Source organism: Eptatretus burgeri, chromosome 13 (assembly GCF_056783735.1).
Source record: "Eptatretus burgeri isolate ZD-2024b chromosome 13, Ebu_testis_v1, whole genome shotgun sequence".
NCBI classification, from domain to species: Eukaryota; Metazoa; Chordata; class Myxini; order Myxiniformes; family Myxinidae; genus Eptatretus; species Eptatretus burgeri.
Window position 1 is genome coordinate 15,229,416 of NC_140973.1, and position 15,986 is coordinate 15,245,401.

The window sequence follows — 15,986 nt, forward strand, 5'->3', positions numbered from 1 at the left end:
CCGGGTGACGTAGAAAGCTGAAATTTTGTGAAATGGACATCGAAGCTGGTACACCGGAAAAAAAAAAAATATGCAGGTGAGTGACCCGAGACAATGGGGAAGCACGGTAATTTTGTGTTCCGACAGACATCGAAGCCGATACACCAAGAAAAAAATAATAATCACAGAACCATCAAAAAGCAAACGTAAATGAAAAACAAATCAAATGCAGGTGAGCAACCCGAGGCAACGTGGAAGCATCGTTCGTATGGTTACACAATGTGTTAGCACACCCCGCATGTATGTGTGTAATACATATATATATATATATATATATATATATATATATATATATATATATATATATATATATATATATATATATATATATATATATATATATATATATATATATATATATATATATATATATATATATATACAGTGGGGAGAACAAGTATTTGATACACTGCCGATTTTGCAGGTTTTCCCACTTACAAAGCACGTAGAGGTCTGTAATTTTTATCATAGGAACACTTCAACTGTGAAAGACGGAATCGAAAACAAAAATCCTGAAAATCACATTGTATGATTTTTAAATAATTAATTTGCATTTTATTGCATGAAATAAGTATTTGATCACCTACCAACCAGGAAGAATTCCAGCTCTCACAGACCTGTTAGTTTTGTCTTTAAGAAGCCCAAACATTCTCCACTCATTACCTGTATTAACTGCACCTGTTTGAACTCGTCTGCATAAATGACAGCTGTCCACACTCAATCAAACTCCAACCTCTCCACAATGGGCAAGACCAGAGAGCTGTCTAAGGACATCAGGGACAAAATTGTAGACTTGCACAAGGCTGGGATGGGCTACAGGACAATAGGCAAGCAGCTTGGTGAGAAGGCAACAACTGTTGGCGCAATTATTAGAAAATGGAAGAAGTTCAAGATAACAGGCAATCTCCCTCGGTCTGGGGCTCCATGCAAGATCTCACCTCATGGAGCCTCAATGATCATGAGAAAGGTGAGGGATCAGCCCAGAACTACACGGCAGGACCTGGTCAATGACCTGAAGAGGGCTGGAACCACAGTATCAAAGAAAACAATAAGTAACACACTACGCCGTCATGGATTAAAATCCTGCAGCGCACACAAGGTCCCTCTGCTCAAGCCAGCGCATGTCCAGGCCCGTCTGAAGTTTGCCAATGACCATCTGGATGATCCAGAGGAGGAATGGAAGAAGGTCATGTGGTCTGATGAGACCAAAATAGAGCTTATTGGTTTAAACTCCACTCAACGTGTTTGGAGGAAGAAGAAGGATGAGTACAACCCCAAGAACACCATCCCAACCGTGAAGCATGGAGGTGGAAACATCATTCTTTGGGGATGCTTTTCTGCAAAGGGGACAGGACGACTCCACCGTATGGAGGGGAATATGGATGGGGCCATGTATCGCGAGATCTTGGCCAACAACCTCCTTCCCTCAACAAGAGCATTGAAGATGGGGTGTGGCTGGGTCTTCCAGCATGACAACGACCCAAAACACACAGCCAGGGCAACTAAGGAGTGGCTCCGTAAGAAGCATCTCAAGGTCCTGGAGTGGCCGAGCCAGTCTCCAGACCTGAACCCAATAGAAAATCTTTGGAGGGAGCTGAAAGTCTGTGTTGCCCAGCGACAGCCCCGAAACCTGAAGGATCTGGAGAAGATCTGTATGGAGGAGTGGGCCAAAATCCCTGCTGCAGTCTGTGCAAACCTGGTTAAGAACTACAGGAAACGTCTGATCTCTGTAATTACAAACAAAGGTTTCTGTACCAAATATTAAGTTCTGTTTTTCTGATGTATCAAATACTTATTTCATGCAATAAAATGCAAATTAATTATTTAAAAATCATGCAATGTGATTTTCAGGATTTTTGTTTTCGATTCCGTCTTTCACAGTTGAAGTGTACCTATGATAAAAATTACAGACCTCTACGTGCTTTGTAAGTGGGAAAACCTGCAAAATCGGCAGTGTATCAAATACTTGTTCTCCCCACTGTATATATATATATATATATATATATATATATATATATATATATATATATATATATATATATATATATATATATATATATATATATATATATATATATATATATATATATATATATATATATATATATATATATATATATATATATATATATATATATATATATATAACATAATCCAGCACATATATAACCAAAGCATGGTTTATAGATTGTAAATGCAATCCATCAAAATAAAATATATATATATATATTTTTGTTTGTTCCAAAAGCTCAATATGACTAACCAGTTTGAGGTTTTCGTAGGCTGGTTGGAGCCGACCCAGGTAGTACTGTAATTTTCCCAGCTTCATGAGATGGCAGCCTAAAGCTGGGTGCGGGCTGGTGTAGTACCATCTGTAAAAAGAGGCGACGGTAATATTCAGCTCATGTGCCACAGTTTACTCCCTCTTCTGATGCCGACTTGGGTTTTAATTTCCCACAGTCGACGATTCGATGAAAAACCTTCCGTCACCTCCTTTGAAAGCACCATATCGTCAAACAGATTGACAAAATCTGCAAAAAAATTAATCAATTAGAACAGCACTCGGTGGAGCGCATACCTCTGCCAGGCTGAACAGTTTATGTTTTGTATCCCACTGATAGACTGGATCTGGACCTTCACCAAAATCTAATCCACTTGTTCTTGTCACCTAATCAACAAATCCACCTCATTTTGTCATCACCCATCCACAACCTTTTGAGACATCATGGTATATATCGTTTTTTTGGCCTCATCTATCGATGTGGAAGAATCACTTTTAAAGATTCTCATATCTGGATCCAGATTCGGACCTTCACCAAAATATAATCAATTGGTGCTTGTCACACACCTGGCCTGTGAACCAAGTTTCGTCCGAATCCGTCCATAACTTTTTGATATATCCTGCTCACAGACAGACGCAGATGACGCGCCGCTCCGGCGCATGCTCCCATACCTGACCTTACCTGACAGACAGAGACAGACAAACAGGGGTGAAAACATAACCTCCGTCCACCTTCAGTGGTGGAGGTAATAACGGAGATGCACTCACTTGTACACCTGTGCAACTCTTCTTCCGTAATTCTCTGCCTTTGCCCATTTCTTGAGTACGATGCAGGCATCGAAACACGTCGCCAGAAACTTCACCTTGTGGGCGTTGCGATCAGGTAACATGACGCCGTGTTCGCCTAAAACGGCCTCGGCGTGCAACAGAGCGCTCTTGTGATCTGATGGCATCATGTAGAAAGGACGCGTTCAGCACAGTGCAAGTACCTCGTCAGAACCAAGGTAATTTTACAATGGATCGAGAATGAACCTTTTGGTTTTCAATACAGAAATAAATAAAAAAAAACACAACAACATTTCTTTGCATCGACGACGAACAGTTAATGCGTGTTGGAGAATGACTGATCCACGTCATGAAAGATAAACCCAAGATGCACTGCACCACTATTATCCGGTAAATGCCAACACTTCACCTGCTAACAGCGACAGCTTTCCGTACGTCACACTCTCATGGCGAGACGTCGGGTTCCGCTAGCATCAATCCTCTTCCTCCATTTATGTAACGAGAGCCTTGTGCTCCCAGTGAAGAGTTAACGTCTGAGTTCGTCAGCTGCTCCTTAGTTCGCATGGTGGTTCACAGAGTGCGATCAACGTTCTGTCGATTCATTTGGAACGCACCTGGTGGTACGTTTATCGCTAGAACCGCCGTCTAATCGCCCCTCGTCCCAAAGCTCGTCGTTTACCCTGGAAAGCCGATACGCACAGCGAGAGAACACACACACACACACACACACACACACACACACACACACACACACACACACACACACACACACACACACACACACACACACACACACACACGGTGTGCCAAGAGAAATGAGGAAGCAGCATCATTCTGAGAAGCCTTTCACTTCTTATTTTGTGTTCAGTGGGTTTTTGTATCGCCTCCGCGATAAGGAATTGTAATTTTGTTTTTGTTTTTGCCATCGAGTGCTCAAAATAGCATGTGCTCACGTCCCACATCCGTTGAACACCGTGAACCCTGACCCGGCTATAAATTGTCATTCTGGTCATTCATCGATGCATGTGCCGTCCTTCGGATAGACATTAAACTGGGCGGCCCTCTCTGTTGACGTTAAATATCCCGCAGCGTCCTTTACGAAAAGTAGGCGAGTCATCACCGGCACCATAACCAAATTACAAATTCCTGCCCTGACCTACTGCGCCCCCCCAGGAAATGATGCTAGCCACAGCCATGTGCAGCATACGAAAGAAAAAGAAGGAACATTCACATAAGTTTGCTTCAATCATGTTTTTTGTTCTCTCTCTCCTCTCCTCTTCCCTTTACAAGGGGTCAGGTGCCGTGTCACCAACCTTCTGCCCTGCGTCGGCCACAATACCCTTTCACTTCCCCCTGTTCTCAGCCCAACTCTCTCCATTCTCCAACCACCCATACTTTACGGATATCCCTCCTCGCACAATCCTCCATCTCCACCGAGGCCGACCTCTTTTCTTCCTACATTGCTCCCTCAACCTATCCGCTCTCTTTTCCATTCCCTCTTCCCCCATCCACACCAAGTGTCCAGCCCATCTCAGCCGGTATTTCACCGATCCTCCTCGTCAGGCTCGTCTGCACACCACCCTCCTCCATCTCCCTTCTATCCACCCTCTTCACTGCCGCAATCCTCCTGACCCAGTTGTTCTCACAAACCTGTAAGCCTGTGTTGGTTTACCGTAAGTAAAATGAGGGGTATTAATTACTTCGATTTGCTGTCCATTTATGTATTTTTTCAGATCATCATGCTAACTCCGGCACTTTCACACCATATGAGGCTATTTGAATGAATATTTAATAATTTTACCAAAGTTTAAATAACTCATCCTGTGCTGTGATACCCCTCGGGCCTATCCTTGGAAAACCTTTGCTGCGCTTGGCTTTACGACGTTTCATCGTATCTACGATCGATAATTAATAAATGAATCGATTGTTTATCCAATGTGCAGACAGGTCATTGTGATTACTTCAGGTGAGTTGGAAGAGGGTTCTTGTAGGGAGACAGAACAATGAAAAATTGTGGTTTTGTGTGGCTCGGTGTGTGGAAGGATGGGGGATACAGTGGAAATGTTTACAATGAAATAAAAAGGCCTGAGAGGGCAATTTGTCACATCCAAATGATCATGGCCGGTAGGTTGAAAACAAGACACCAATGGCAGCGTTCTTCGCTCATCACGAGACAACAAATTGCGTCCAAATTAGTCTTTCCGCCGAAAAGAATAACCTTCAAGTGACGATCGTCATTTTCAGCGGCGGTGAAAGCTTTATACGCCACCAACACGAGAGTCATCGGTGGTTGCATTGGCTGCAATTCCATGACCAGGACGCGAAGGGTTCCCACCGGTGTACGAGCCACGACAGTATTTACCATTTTGGTTCAGGCACGGCTGAGGTCATGCAAAACTCCAATTGGGAAACACTGGCGCCGAGACCAATGTTTTTATTATTCCGTATGCAGCCTCTGGCTGCTAGTTGCATCATTTTTCTGGAAGCATGGTTGTGCCACTGATGCAGTGCCCCTGTTACCAGTAAGTTGATACTTATTTTGCTGACCTCAGGAGGATGACAGGCTGAGTCAACCACACCTGGTGCTCATTCAACAGTAAACAGGGGCTCAAATCCAAGACCCTAAGATCTCAAGCCAGCCACCTTAACCGTTAAGCCAACACCAGGCTTGAGACATACGTGCGATGTCACGATGTAAGGATAACATTGAGATGAGACCGCTCAACGATGTGTCGTAGCATAAATTAAAGATAGAATGCTCTGGGAATATAGCTCCAGTATTACTCCAACCTTACTGTTGTGAATTTATTCATAAAATCAGTGCAAAAAGGAGAGAGAGACAGAGAGACAGAGAGACAGAGAGACAGAGAGACAGAGAGACAGAGAGACAGAGAGACAGAGAGACAGAGAGAGAGAGAGAGACAGACAGACAGACAGACAGAAATGCAATGTGTCACCTTGAAAAAAACATACAGATGACAATGAGCAATGGAGGCGATTGATTATGTAGAGGACAAAGATCGACACCAAGTTAAATAAAGAGAAAATGGGGTTTCACCTCTTGCGTACATCATTCGGTGCATGGAAGGGATGTTCATTTTTAACCCGTGGACATTCATTACACCATCCTCTCTCATATCTTTGTCCTACAGGACAACAGCTTGGTATTAGTGGATTTAAAATCTTCTCAAAGGTACGTCTATATCATCATATTCTTCCACCACTCCACACTCCCTCATTTGTACATCATAATTAGATGGCTTCCCACATGTACAAAAAGCATCAGGTTTGAGAAAGAAAAAAATATATATATATATATATATATATATATATATATATATATATATATATATATATATATATATATATATATATATATATATATATATATATATATATATATATATATATATATATATATATATATTATTCAACAGTTATAAAAAGAGAAACATTTCAAATCATACACTTGTCCCAAACATTCAGTAATCCAGGGCAATGGCAAACGATAGCCTAAAGGCAGCACCGAACTTTTGAAGTCCACAAGCGAGTGCTATCAGCTGGAACAGCCAACTTAACCTCACACCTCAAGGACAACACGCAAATAGAAAGGCAAAGCCGTGCCGATGAAACAAGAGATTCACAATTTGTAATCAGATTTTGAAAGTTGTCTTGATTGGGTTCGATTCCCGTTGCTCACTCAGCATTATCTTCGGCGGTGTAAGGTACAAGACTTGTAAGAATAAAAGCATGCTCATAATCGTACCAAATATCATTCGGCGTATGTGTGTGTACGAGTTTGTTTGACTTGTATGCACTTCTAAACCGCTGGGCGGAACAAGTTAAAACTTGGTGGTTGTAATTTAATAGTCGTGGAGGTTTGGAGGGTATGGGGGGAGGGGCTGCAAAGGGAGATGGGATGGGGGGAAAAAGATGATGCAATTTCTCTATGTAAATGTGAATCTTACAGCGCCGCTCCTGATGGGAGTGTATTACAAATCCCAGCGGTTTACAGTATTAAAACAGTAAAATATCTCTGTTTGGAAACCTGAGAGAATCAAAAACTGGTTGGCCAATTTACATTCGTGCTGTGTATTTTATGCACTCCTAAACCGCTGGACAAAACAAGTTCAAAAATGTTGGTTGTACTCTGAGTGTGTTTCGAACATTCCACTAATTTGGGATGGCCACCTCCAACTTGGATTTTTAAAAACTTTTTTTGAAAGTGGGTGAATTATCATAAGTGGATGAAGTGCTGCACCGTCATACCTGCTCATGCACTAATGCACTGCTGGACAAAGTAACTGAAAACTAGATGGTATCGCTAAAAAAAATTAAACTCTCGGAAGCTGCACAACACAAAGTAAAGTGCCCCAATCCCTTTATGCTGATGTTCGCTTAATTGTTCGGGTGGTTTGCTTGGGATCCTAGGATCCTGAGTTCAAATCCCACTCGGCTGTTGAATTAATACCAGGTGGGGTTGATTCTGCCTGTCATCCTTCCGATGTTGGCAAAATGAGTACCAGCTTGCTGGTATCCTGTGGCAGAGTGGCAACCCGTCCAGGATTGTATACAATTGCCAAGGAGACTGCTTAGGCAGCACCAATGCTCTGCACAGAGGATGATCCCAATGGATGGATGGAATCCCCTCGCTGCTCCCGTAGGAGCGGATATTTATAGCCCATCATTAATTTAACCTGAAGACGTGTAGCAAGTCTCGCTGAAAGCTTGCGGATTTGGTCCATTTACGATCTGCCATGTGTTTTGCTGAGCCACACTCAAACAGCGAATCTGAAACCTCAGGACCTTTAAAACTGGTTGGTGGTGGAATCACTGCCAGAAGCGGAGCTGTGCTGCTGATGCAGTTCCCCTTGTAGGTTAGAGCAGGAACTTGTAATTTTTTTTGAGAGTGCCGGCAAAAGCTCGCCCACTCTTCACGAAGGACACCGTGGGATCTTTAACGTCTGCAAGCTTAACGCTGTATTAAATATCACCACACTTAAATATGAAATCACATGATCGAGATTCGGGGGGGGGGGTGATGGGAGAACCCATATGTGATTATTCTCATCGGATATGACGGGTAAAATAACGACAAGACCAGTTTTGTTTCAATGCGGGACTTCAAAAGCTCATCTATGCAGAGCATTGCAATCAATTGTTAATCAAGGTGTGCCACTTACCGCAACGCTGTTGGTGCAGAGCCTGCACTGGCAGGTAAAGTGGTACTGGTGCATAAGTCGCTTTTGCCTGTCACAGCTCCCTGCCAAGGTGTCGATGTAGCTTATGAGGAGCTGCGTGGGAAGAGGGAAAATGAAGGGAGAACAATCAACTCTTTCAACATTGAATCAGGAAAGACGATAGAGAAAGACACAACACTTTTTTTTACGATGATGAATGTACCTCTTCTCCTTGCTGTACATCTTTCACCGTCCGCAAATGGAGGTTTATTCCGTCGAACACCGTCACACAATTGGGCTCACAGCTGTGATTCAGCAACGACAGGCTGCCAATGGTAAAAGGGGTCATGACCACGTGACTGTCAAGCACTCAACTTACAGAGGGCACCAAACCACTTTAATCCAAAGTGAAGTAACTACTGCACAGATAGTTTAGGCCATCAGTATCAACTTATTTTTTCTTTTCTTTTTTGTACACAGAGTAGAGGCTCGTGGAATAGCGAGCTCGATCTTCATGTTTCCATTGTTACATGGAGCGTTCAAAATGTCCTACATACATGATTACTCATTCGTTTTTTGTTGATACTTGAGATCTAAAAAAAACACCGTTTTCATTCGTTCCTTTCACAAGCACGTGACCGGAAACGGTTTCCCTGAAAGAACAACTGCCCCGTGCTGGGGCCTGCAGACGTTTATTCGAGGAAGTGGATGAAACATTAGCCCGAGACTGGGTCTGCTCCCACAAAATGGCGGAGTCGATGTTTGTATTAATAACGGTTTTGATGTGTATAGATGCACGTTATTCATACTTACAACCATAAACCATGGGCTGGCAGGATAGCCTAAACATACGCACACTCGCCTCAGAGTTGTTTAGCTTGGGTTTGAATACAGACCCAGCTATAAACTGTCATCCCGGTGTCTGGCAGGCAGGACGATTCATCAATGTGTGTGCCGTCCTTCGGAATGACGTTAAACTGGATGTCCCGTCTAACCGGCATTAAGTGGTGGACGTTAAAGATCCCACAATGTCCTTCTGGAAGGGTGGGCGAGTTGGTGCAGCACCGTGGAAAAAAATTCCAGCTCTAACCTACAGGGGGCACTGAATCAGCGGCTCGGTTGCATTCGCAGCAATTGATGCCACCCACAGTCATGTGCTGCATACGAAAGAATTAAACAGCATGAAATAGCAAATTTCAGTTCACTGTTGGAGAAAGACAAATCTCATCTCGTATCAAAGGATGTTCGGTGTACTCGCCGCTCTTGCCAAGTGCGTACAAGCGATATCAGCCATGAGGATCAAACCCATAACAGCCAGAGAAAGAACCAAGTCTCAGACACTCGACCGAAAAGCTCACTCCGTATACATAGGAAAATAAACTTACAGTATATAGATAGAGATATATATATATATATATATATATATATATATATATATATATATATATATATATATATATATATATATATATATATATATATATATATATATATATATAAACATGTTTGCTTGGCTTTTCTCTTTGTATAAATAGTCCTATTTCAAGGGTTACTCGCCAGGTGCATCTTGTGCTTTCGCTTCTCACCTGGGGTAAATCCCAACTCCTATGTCCTCCAAGTCATTGTTGGTGATCGTAAAGCTGTTGCAGTGAATCTGCGACGACATAATGCATCCTCAATACTGAAAGTCCCAAGATGGTTTTGTCACAGTGTGACATTGATACGATGTATTGCATCGATTCGTCGATCAACTTTCCTTCTCCATACCTTGCCAAAAAGCTCCAGGATGGTGAGTCCCATGGGAAGGCTTGGACAGGACTTTGCTTCCCCTCGAAGGAATGTTCGAAGGAGTACAGCATTTCTGTCGAAAGCTTCCATCATGTTTTTATTGGCCTTCGTGGAATCTAGGTGACAAATTGATGTAAGAACGCACTCCCTGATCGCCTTTCACAAACCGAGCAATGACACTCAGACACACACACACACACACACACACACACACACACACACACACACACACACACACACACACACACACACACACACACACACACACACACACACACACACACACACACACACACACACACACACACACACACACACACACGCACGCTTACTGTGAGCAAAGTTGAGTAAACAACCAATGAAGGATCAAACTCATCAAGCAGTTTTGCGAAACACGCACAGCTATTGTGCCGAAGACCTCAAGGGAAGCATAATGATCAGTTACACATCACTCTCATATCGATTGTGAGATGTCGGGATGGCCTAGAGACATGCGTAGTCGTCTCTGAATGGTCTAGCCTGGGATTAAATCTAGGCCTCGTCATGAACTGTCATCCCATTGCTTGGCAGGCAGGGAGATTCATCAATGTGTAAGGCCCTCGGATGGACGTTAAACTGGCCATCGCGTCCGTCGGCATTATTGGTGGATGTTAAAGATCCCACTCCGTTCCTTCGCAAAGAGTCGGCGAGTTCAAGGTATGTTCGCTTGAACCGGTACTTTGAACAAATTCAAAATTCCTGCCCTAACCTACGAGGGGGCACTGCATCAGCGGCACGGCTGCTCCTCTGCAAGAACGTTTGTTAACCCGCTGCCAAGTACTCATACAAATGTTGACTACGCATCGATCGTGCAATTTCAAGACGGGGGGGGGGGCAAAAATACTTACGGGACGTCAACTCAAGCATCGAGTACAGCTCTTCTGATGCGTCTGGTTTTCCTTTGAGCTTTTCCTGTGATAAAAGGCATAAGACGTCATCAAATTGCATCCGATTACGGAATTAAATTCCCTTTTGAACTCAAAGTTCAGTGTGTTCCGTTATACTTCCACACATTGGGGCATCAGGAAGAAGCAGAATGCGACGCTCACCAGCTTCAAGATGACGTTGGCCGTCAAACGCACCGCATCTTCAGGAAACTTGGCAGAAACACGAAGGAGGGGACATTCCCTTTTGTGGATTGCCCAGTGGGAACGCTGCAGGAACATGGAGAACGTCACGTCGTGGGGGGCGGGGGGGGGGGTATCTCGGCTACATTGTCAGCATGAACACTCAATTCACCGAGGCAGTGATAAGAACGAAGTCTTACATTCTACAAGGTACGCAAGTGTGAAAAAGCAAAAGTTGATCCCGATTAAACCGAGAGAGGCACACCTGGCATGAGCTATCACAGTAGAAAGCACATTTGCACTTGGAACAGCGCAGTAATCCCTCATCTTTCCTGAATAACGACAAATGGAAACAATAATGTTACCGGAAAGGTGAAGCAGGTGAGACATTAACATCAGACTCGGTGGTGTAACGGATGGAGCGTCCACTCCGAGTCTGGGAGGTCGATGGTTCGAACACTGGCCAAGCCATTATTGGTTCGCGGGCGCCAGCAGTGACCACTATTTTTGTTGTGTCTGTGTGTCTGTGTGTCTGTCTGTTTGTGACTCTCTCCAGAGCATAGCTCCGTAATGTTTGATGCGATCTTGATGAAACTTGGACACAAGCTTGATATCATGGTCTCGTTGTGTCTTTTTGTACGAGGGGCGTCCCACGCCCCTTGTGGGCGGAGCCACGCCCACTTGAACTTTTTATTTATTTATTTTTATTTTTTTTCTCGCAATTTCATTTCCCAGAAGCTGTGCGTATTGTCCATAAGTACAACATATAAAAAAAATCTGATTTAATTTGGTCAATTTTGACGGAAGAGATAGGTTTTTTTACAGTAGGGCTTCCTCAATAATGCCCGTGAACCATCGTCGCCTCCCGGCTCGTTGTATTATTTTATTTTCGTAATGGAAATTGCCCAAAGAACTTCGTTAAAGTGCTTAAGCCACTTGGCGAGCCCTCTACAAGCCCATTGGTAATGGAACATTCCTGGAATTTGGAAAACGTTCACACAAAACCGAATTCAAAAAAAGTCACATGACATCAGTCTTCTTCTTCTTCTTCCTCCTCCTCCTCCTCCTCCTCCTTCACGCCGATTCTCTCAGAAATGCCACAATTGCATTTTGTAGTTCTGCATCACAACAGATTTTATCGAGTGGGGTTTTGATTACCTTGATAATCTTTTAATACGACAAATTAATATTCCATCATTTTTGTTTGCAAACAGACGAACGATGAAATGCCAACAAAATAGGTGACGAACGTTATCTATATATAATTCCAGCAGTGTGTGTGTGTGTGTGTGTGTGTGTGTGTGTGTGTGTGTGTGTGTGTGTGTGTGTGTGTGTGTGTGTGTGTGTGTGTGTGTGTGTGTGTGTCTGTCTGTCTGCAACCACTGGTCCGATCTGATTGAAACTTGCCAGGAATATTGCCGGGGACCCGCGGATGTGCCTTTTCGAGGTTTGATATTAAATCGGATGAGCGGTTCCCAAGTTATGGCCATTTTATTGTTTTTTTCAGTGTTGGAAAGGTGTATATATATATATATATATATATATATATATATATATATATATATATATATATATATATATATATATATATATATATATATATATATATATATATATATATATATATATATATATATATATATATATATATATATATATATATATATATATATATATCACAGCTGAAGTGTCGCTCCACCTTATCACCTTATCATGCCATTTTTTTCCCAAAGATATCTCAGAATAATGATAACAGTATATTAACTAGAGGGGGAGCACTCGGGAGAGTGCAAAACCTCCGCCGCCAATACTGCTGGGTCACTCAAGTGAACCTGATATCTTATTCATTAAATATGATGTCAACAGTGCTGACAGAGTTATAGTTCTTTTCTCCAACATTTTTTTTTGGGGGGGGGGGGGTTGGAAATCACTTAAAACATGTAAAAATGCAAAAAAATAATAATAATAATAATCGAAATTTTGTTGAAAAAAAAGTTGCAAAAATTTTTTTTCTCTCAATTTTTTTTGGGGGGGTTGGAAATCACTTAAAACATGTAGAAATGCAAAAAAAAAATTCCCTCAATTTTTTTTGGGGGGGTAAAAAAAAATTTGGGGGGGGGTAACAATTTTTGGGGGGTTGGAAATCACTTAAAACATGTAAAAATGCAAAAAAAATTTCTCAAACTATTTTTTGGGGGGGTAACATTTTTTTTTGGGGGGGGGGGGTGGAAATCACTTTAAACATGTAGAAATGCAAAAAAAAAAAATTCCCTCAATTTTTTTTGGGGGGGGGGTAAAAAAAAATTTGGGGGGGGGTTGGAAATCACTTAAAACATGTAGAAATGCAAAAAAAACATTTTTTTCTCTAACAAAATTTTTTTGGGGGGAGGGACCAAGTCCAAAATTTAATGGCATGATCCTTGGACCATACCTAGCCCCCCCACCAAGTTTCGTTGAAATCCGTCGAGGAGTTTTTCCGTAATACTGTTCACAAACAAATAAACAAACAGAAAGGGGTGAAAATAGTAACCTCCATCCATCTTTGAAGATGGCGGAGGTTAATAATAATAATAATAATAATAATAATAATAATAATAATAATAGCACAATAATTGGCAGTAATAAAAAGAATAACGTGATACAATGACCAATGTCTGTCAACCAATAACGACCTATATATTGTCTGTCAACCAATAATGTCTGTCAACCAATGACATCACGAATGACGTCACAATTAATGTTTATTTATGATTATTGTTTTTTTTGCACGCTTGACTTTACAATTCTTCTTCTTCTTCTTCATTTAGTATGACGTCACAATCGACGCTGGGGACCTGAGCATGTGCCTTTTCAAGGTTTGATATTGTTCTTCATCCATTTCAGCTGTTTCCCAAGGTTTGAAAGCTGTTTTTTTTTCCCAAGGTTTGAATTAATTGTTCAAATTATTAATTAATCCCAAGGTTTGAATTTTCCCAAGGGAAAGAGCTGTTTCCCAAGGGTTTGAAAGCTGTTTTTTTCCCAAGGTTTAAATTAATTGTTGTGCTTGGTAGACATTTGTGAATACATTTACAGAGAGAGCAGCGAGAGAGGAGGGGCGAGAGAGGAGGGGCGAGAGAGGAGGGGCGAGAGAGGAGAAGCGAGAGAGGAGGGGCGAGAGAGGGGGGGGCGAGAGAGGGGGGGCGAGAGAGGGGGGGGGCGAGAGAGAGGGCCGTCACAATTCTTCTTCTTCTTTTGATGACGTCACAATTGACGCTAGGGACCCGAGTACGTTTCCCAGGTGTTTCGCAAGTTATGGCCATTTATGATACGGTTGGTCCGATCTAATTGAAACAATGCCCCAATCCAGTCATCGTTTACGAGAGCGAAGGAACGAAGCTGCACATACTGGCACGCACCTCCGGGCCGGCACTCGTCGTATTAAATAATCATAATAATGGAGGTACGCATACACCGCCCAGTTGTGCCTGTATTTCGGTGAGACAACAGCTTCGTTTCCGTTTGGTTGCTTCATGCTGACGTTACGATCCACAGATCACGTCAAAATAATATGTTACAAAAGAAAAGTCGTGTTTACAAAAAATATCGAACGGGTTCCATGTACACAACGCTGTACACAACACAATGTACACAACACAATGTACACAACACTGAGTAAAATCACTTCATCCAAAACACCGATGGGGATAAACACGGTCGGTAGGAATTCGAGCGGGAACAGGAGCCTCGGTTGTCGTTACCCGACGCTCACCTCACGAGACACGAGTCACACACGCAGCTCTTGTTCGCCTGGTTCGTGTTGTAGGCGAAAGGCTCCGCGCGGTACACGGCCCGCCCCGCGCTCACCGCGCAGTCGGCTCGGAGACCCAGGCCTTTACCGGGACTCTCGAAACGGCTCACACGGACGTCCATCGATTCGGGGACCCACGCTGTCGCTTCTTCGGGGACTTTCCTCGTCTCACTTCTTTATTCATTCAAAATACTTTATTCCTTCTCTTCGTTCGTTCCTTCGTTCCTACTACTACTACTACTACTACTACTACTACTACTACTACTACTACTACTACTCTTCCTCCTCCTCCTCCTCCTCAGCACTTCGAGGGACTTTCCTCGTCTCACTTCTTTATTCATTCAAAATACTTTATTCCTTCTCTTCGTTCGTTCCTTCGTTCCTCCTCCTCAGCACTTCGAGGGACTTTCCCCGTCTCACTTCTTCCTTCAAAATAATTCGTTCGTTCGTTCGTTCGTTCGTTCGTTCGTTCGTTCGTTCGTTCGTTCGTTCGTTCGTTCGTTCGTTCGTTCGTTCGTTCGTTCGTTCGTTCGTTCGTTCGTTCGTTCGTTCGTTCGTTCGTTCGTTCGTTCGTTCGTTCGTTCGTTCGTTCGTTCGTTCGTTCGTTCGTTCGTTCGTTCGTTCGTTCGTTCGTTCGTTCGTTCGTTCGTTCGTTCGTTCGTTCGTTCGTTCGTTCGTTCGTTCGTCCTCCGACAGGGACTTTCCCTCGTCTCGCTTCATCATATTCTCTTCATTTATCCTTTTCCGTTCCCTTATTATTAACCAGGGATCGAGAAAGTGGTTTTTCCATCGAGCATCGGCTAAAGGTTGTGAAAAAAAACCTCGTTTGTGCGTGAAGATGGAACAATGAAAGAGAACAATCGGAGGATGCAGATCCTCTCCAGGACTTGTTTGGTCTTGGTGAGGCAAATAAATGGAAGGATTTACTCAATGAAAGGTCAACACGGTCGAGTTGGACAATCATGGGGAAAAATATTGGCACCCTTGCACTCTTTTTCAAATAATGTTCCATTTCGTCC

General features: G+C 42.8%; 1 protein-coding gene across 2 annotated transcripts in view; it reads right to left on the reverse strand.

Moving 5' to 3' along the window:
- Positions 1–15,262, reverse strand: part of LOC147013907 (histone-lysine N-methyltransferase SMYD3-like) — a 25,423-nt gene extending 10,161 nt beyond the window's left edge. The window contains exons 1-12 of one of the 2 annotated variants that reach the window (XM_085851241.1): positions 14,929–15,068; positions 12,205–12,298; positions 11,446–11,512; positions 11,163–11,267; positions 10,962–11,025; positions 10,054–10,190; positions 9,873–9,940; positions 8,510–8,612; positions 8,290–8,400; positions 6,165–6,252; positions 3,089–3,263; positions 2,303–2,411 (exon numbers count right to left, since the gene is read on the reverse strand). In XM_085851241.1, the coding sequence (XP_085707367.1) occupies positions 2,303–2,411; positions 3,089–3,263; positions 6,165–6,252; positions 8,290–8,400; positions 8,510–8,612; positions 9,873–9,940; positions 10,054–10,190; positions 10,962–11,025; positions 11,163–11,267; positions 11,446–11,512; positions 12,205–12,206 (1,029 nt within the window). In that variant the 5' untranslated portion in view covers positions 12,207–12,298; positions 14,929–15,068. Of the gene's footprint in view, positions 1–2,302; positions 2,412–3,088; positions 3,264–6,164; positions 6,253–8,289; positions 8,401–8,509; positions 8,613–9,872; positions 9,941–10,053; positions 10,191–10,961; positions 11,026–11,162; positions 11,268–11,445; positions 11,513–12,204; positions 12,299–14,928 lie in introns of both variants that reach the window. The other variant, XM_085851240.1, reaches the window with a different exon arrangement.
- Between the last annotated feature and the right edge of the window lie 724 nt (positions 15,263–15,986).